At 39.1% G+C, this 4,672-nt stretch overlaps 1 protein-coding gene across 2 annotated transcripts in view; it reads left to right on the top strand.

The window, feature by feature from the left end:
• LOC108769052 (poly(ADP-ribose) glycohydrolase) overlaps window positions 1–3,958 on the top strand; it is a 6,965-nt gene extending 3,007 nt beyond the window's left edge. For both annotated transcript variants that reach the window (XM_018519799.1, XM_018519798.1), the window contains 4 exons: window positions 550–709; window positions 920–1,238; window positions 2,854–3,088; window positions 3,177–3,958. In XM_018519799.1, coding sequence (XP_018375301.1) covers window positions 550–709; window positions 920–1,238; window positions 2,854–3,088; window positions 3,177–3,892 — 1,430 coding nt within the window. In that variant the 3' untranslated portion in view covers window positions 3,893–3,958. The remainder of the gene's footprint in view (window positions 1–549; window positions 710–919; window positions 1,239–2,853; window positions 3,089–3,176) is intronic.
• The last annotated feature ends 714 nt before the right edge of the window (window positions 3,959–4,672 follow it).

Genomic DNA, 4,672 nt, shown 5'->3' with positions numbered 1-4,672 from the left:
TGGTGGGGGGAGCGTGTACAGGCTTTACGGCGTGTACAGGCGTGTACAGTACTCGAGCGTGTCAGATATGAATAGTGTAAGCGACCCATGTGTTTCTGATAACGAATAAATATTAATCTGACGATTTGCGTGGTGGGGTTAGCTGTAGGAAGGGGTCAAAAAATCTTTTTTTTGCAACTTTGTGACTCTCCCATTTCCTTACGTCACGCTGAAATCGTCAGATTATTGAAATGTACACTTTTCTACATGTAATTAACACACCATACCTTAATCTGACGCGCTCGAGTTAGATACTAATTTGACGGGCTCCCCTGGACCCCCGGCTCTATATAGAGGTTTAATATGTGGTGGGGGTACTTATTAGGGTGCAAGCTTTCCCCCTTTATGTTATTCTAACGCGCTCGAGTAAATCCCAAAATCCCCGCTTGGCCTCCCCTACTAATAATTATGGATTCTTTTATATAAATATTTATGCAATTTACCAATGATTTATCGATAAACGGATGTAATGTAGAACTCGAATCACATTATAATTTTTACATAGAGTAGCACCTGAAGGTATAATAACAATTGAACGACGTTACATTTTGTTGGAAAACTGTCCAAGGTGGAATTTGCAAGAGCAAAAATTACCACCGTTACATATAACGAGTAAAGGAACCATTGAAAGTGAAGGAGCTGGGTTGCTTCAAGTGGACTTTGCAAATAAGTGAGTCTCTATTATACAATTCTAGTTAGAATGAATCAATCATGCCTGAAAATTTATTGACAACTTGTATTGCTTGAAATTTTAGTGAAGAATTATAAGACAAATAAATAACACGCGAAAAAAAAGAGAAAAATAAAGAGATTCTAGAGATCATTACTGATATTTTTCATTATTTACTAATTTTCTTTTTCATGTGTATTTCGTAAATAGATATGTGGGTGGAGGTGTGCTAGGCTTAGGCTGTGTGCAGGAAGAAATACGATTCGTTATATGTCCAGAACTTATGGTCACTATGTTGATTACGGAGGAATTGGACGATACGGAGGCACTTATCGTCAGCGGTATCGAGCGGTACAGTAAATACGAAGGGTATAGCAACACTTTCAAATGGAAAGGAGATTTTGTTGACGAGACACCGAGGGATATCAGTGGTAGACGTATGACGTCAATCGTTGCTATTGATGCCCTTTACTTCAAGCAATCCTCTTTGCAGTTCAATATGGACAACATAAAACGTGAACTCAATAAAGTTTGTAATCATGATATAAATATCGTCTTAACTAAAATAAATCTGTATAAAAATTTATGAAATTTATTCTACACGTTCTTAAATTATCGGAAACGTGAAGCAATCTCGTTTGTAAATATTTTTACCAATTTTAAATAAATTATAATTTTTATATAGATTGTTACATTTAAAAAATATTATTAGGTGTACAACTTTGCTTCCGCCGTTTTCCTATAGATGGCTTTAGCGGTAAGTGGTGGTCGAAATAAATAGATCATAGATGTCATACAATAAACTTGGGCATCTATAAATATAACCCCATAGAAACATTAGTCAATTTGTGTCTGCATCATAAAGTTATTCTCAATTGAAAATGTCAGTTTACGAGCCAAATTCTCGTCATTTGCGGGAGGTTTTAATTTTCTGCTTCAGTATGAAGAAATCTGCGGCTGAGGCTCATCGAATGCTCTCAAATACTTAAGGTGAGGCCGCTATTAGTGAAAGAACGTGCCGTGAGTGGTTTCAACGCTTCAAGAACGATGATTTTGACGTCGAAGACCGGCATAGCGGTGGAAGAGAGAAGGTTTTCGAAGATGCTGAATTGGAGACATTACTTGATCAAGACTCGTGTCAAAATCAAGAAGAATTGGCACGATCATTGGGAGTGACTCAACAAGCCATTTCAAAACGCCTCAAAGCCATGGGAATGATTCAGAAGCAAGGAAATTGGGTGCCGTACGAGTTGAAGCCGAGAAATGTTGAACGGCGTTTGTTTGCTTGTAAACAGCTGCTTGAAAGGCAAAGACGGAAGAGATTTCTGCATTGCATTGTGACTGGGGACGAAAAATGGGTTCTCATTATGATAACCCCAAGCGCAGAAAATCATGGGGAGTTCCCGGCCATGTTTCCACGACGGCCAAACCGAATATTTACGGCTCCAAGTTCATGCTTTGTATTTGGTGGGATCAGCTCGGCGTAGTGTGTATTATGAGCTGTTAAAACCGACTGAAACAATCACAGGCGATCGGTATCGAACGTAATTGATGCGTCTGAGCCGAGCATTAAAAGACAAACGGCTGTAATACAACGAGAGACATGATAAAGTGATTTTGCAACATGACAATGCTCGACCTCATGTTACGAAAGTGGTCAAGACATACTTGGAAACGTTGAAATGGGAAGTCCTACCCCACCCGCCGTATTCTCCAGACGTTGCTCCCTCTGACTATCACTTGTTTCGATCAATGGCACACGGCCTGGCTGACCAACACTTCCGATCTTATGAAGAAGTAAAAAATTGGATCGATTTGTGGATCGCCTCAAAAGATGACCAGTTTTTTCGACGCAGGATTCGTACGCTGCCCGAAAGATGGGAGAAAGTAGTGGTCAGCGATGAACAATACTTTGAATCATCAATGTATAACCAGTTTTTTTACAATAAAGCTTCGAATTTCGGAAAAAACGGCGGAAGCAAAGTTGTACATCTAATACTTTAATAATTTCATTGTTTGATGATATTCTTCTCAAAACTCAAAAACTATTAATTGCCGGTTGTAAAAAATTGTTGTTTATTTTTCAATATTATGCTAATATAATGCTATTGTCTCTAATTTTAACGCTAGTGCATTTTCCGTAGGCTTATGTAGGATTTGTCGGATCTGATATCTATAAGAACAATCTGCCCGCCATTGCAACGGGAAACTGGGGATGCGGCGCGTTCCGCGGAAATCCGAAATTGAAAGTTTTGATACAATTGATGGCTGCTGCAGTTGCAGGTCGATCGATGGTCTATTTTACTTTCGGAGACACAAAGTTGCGGGATGACGTGGCAGCGATGTACGCACATTTGATTCATCACGATATTGATATAGGTATCCACATTTAAAAGAACTCCTATATACGAAAGCTATATAATTATTTATGTATTAATTGGATTAATTTTTTTTCATTAACTTCTAGCGCGACTTTACTCAATGCTGTCGGAGTATCGTCGAGAATCAGCATCGAACGCTCATTCGGATTTTTATTGTTTCTTGTACAACAAAAGTAGGATGAAACCATTAAGCAAATATTTCCTGATAAAGACTGAAAATTCTTCACCGAAGATTTCTACCGAGAGTCTGAAGAAAACGCTATTTAAAAGAAACAAAACCGCAGTCTTATCAAATAAAGACGTCGATAACAAGCGATATCTTTATTCGATGACTAAGGAGAAGGAAATGGCAGAGAAAGAAAAGATAATGAATTGGTTGACAAGCTGCGAGGACGATAGCAACGACAATGCTAAGCCCGATATCAAGGATACATGCCATAAGAAAACTAAGAATAATCCAAAAGAAGTGGATAGCAACAAAAACGGCGGTTTACAGAACAATTATATTGCAGATAACACTGCCGATGGAGAAAACATGCAAATGGAAGAGGAAGTATCAAATAAATTAGATAACAATGTAAATTCCTCGAATTCGAAAGAGCCGGTTATTTCATGTCTCGTCGACAATCAAGGAACACCGAAGGAGATGAAACCCGAATTATCGACAAAATCTACGGAATTAAGTGACAGCGAATCTATCAAGATCTTGAAAGATTCCACTCCGGAATCACGTAAACAAAAGTCACTTCCAAAAAAGAGTGGCCAAAGGAAGATTTCAGATTTTTTCCAGCGAATATCTTGAATGCTATACGAGCGTTTTGAAGCTTGCCAATTAGCTACCGCGCACTCTGTTATTATAAATATTCTGTATAATCTGTATAATCTTAAACGTTGCAAAGTACAATGTAAATAAAATTCTGGATAAGATGTGATTATTCAAGCACCTTTCTCATTTTATATTTGACATCTTATATTTTGTTTTAAAAAGCAAATATGTATAAAATATAACCGGAGAATTTAAAAACATTAATATTATTAACATTTCTACAAATATCTTACAATACTTTCAATGTACGAAAGGTATCGATTTAAAAATACTTAATATATAATAATATATTATTTTTAATCAATAATTCTTAAATTACCAATCAAACTCCTGGTCATCACTTGGCAGAATCCTTTTAAAAATCGACCTTTAAAAACCCCCCGTTCGGCGGGGGACCAACTGGTCACGTGGCCACTTATCGACGTATCGCGTTTGGCCGTGCGAACTGTCGCGAAGATGGCTGCTGTCACTGAAATATTAAAGTCTCCCGCCGAACTGAGAATCAACAGGATTCACCGATAGAAAATGTAGAATTTCCCGGGTCGGAGGCGCATCCCAGGTAACACCCGGTGACGCGGCCGCGATCGGCACCGCGCGCGTCAACAACGCGATTGTTCCGCGGTGACGTTCGTGGGCGGTTTCGCCACGACGTGCGCGCCAGGTACGTGTGTGCATCTCACATGCATGTGGTGTGCGCGTATGTGCGTGTGACATCTCGGTCGGTCTGACGTTTCAAGCGAGCGCCGAGCGGGCGGG

Source organism: Trachymyrmex cornetzi, unplaced genomic scaffold (assembly GCF_001594075.2).
Source record: "Trachymyrmex cornetzi isolate Tcor2-1 unplaced genomic scaffold, Tcor1.1 scaffold844, whole genome shotgun sequence".
In the NCBI taxonomy this organism is placed as follows: Eukaryota; Metazoa; Arthropoda; class Insecta; order Hymenoptera; family Formicidae; genus Trachymyrmex; species Trachymyrmex cornetzi.
Note: the sequence above shows the minus strand (reverse complement) of the source record. Positions and strands in the feature narration are given on the sequence as shown.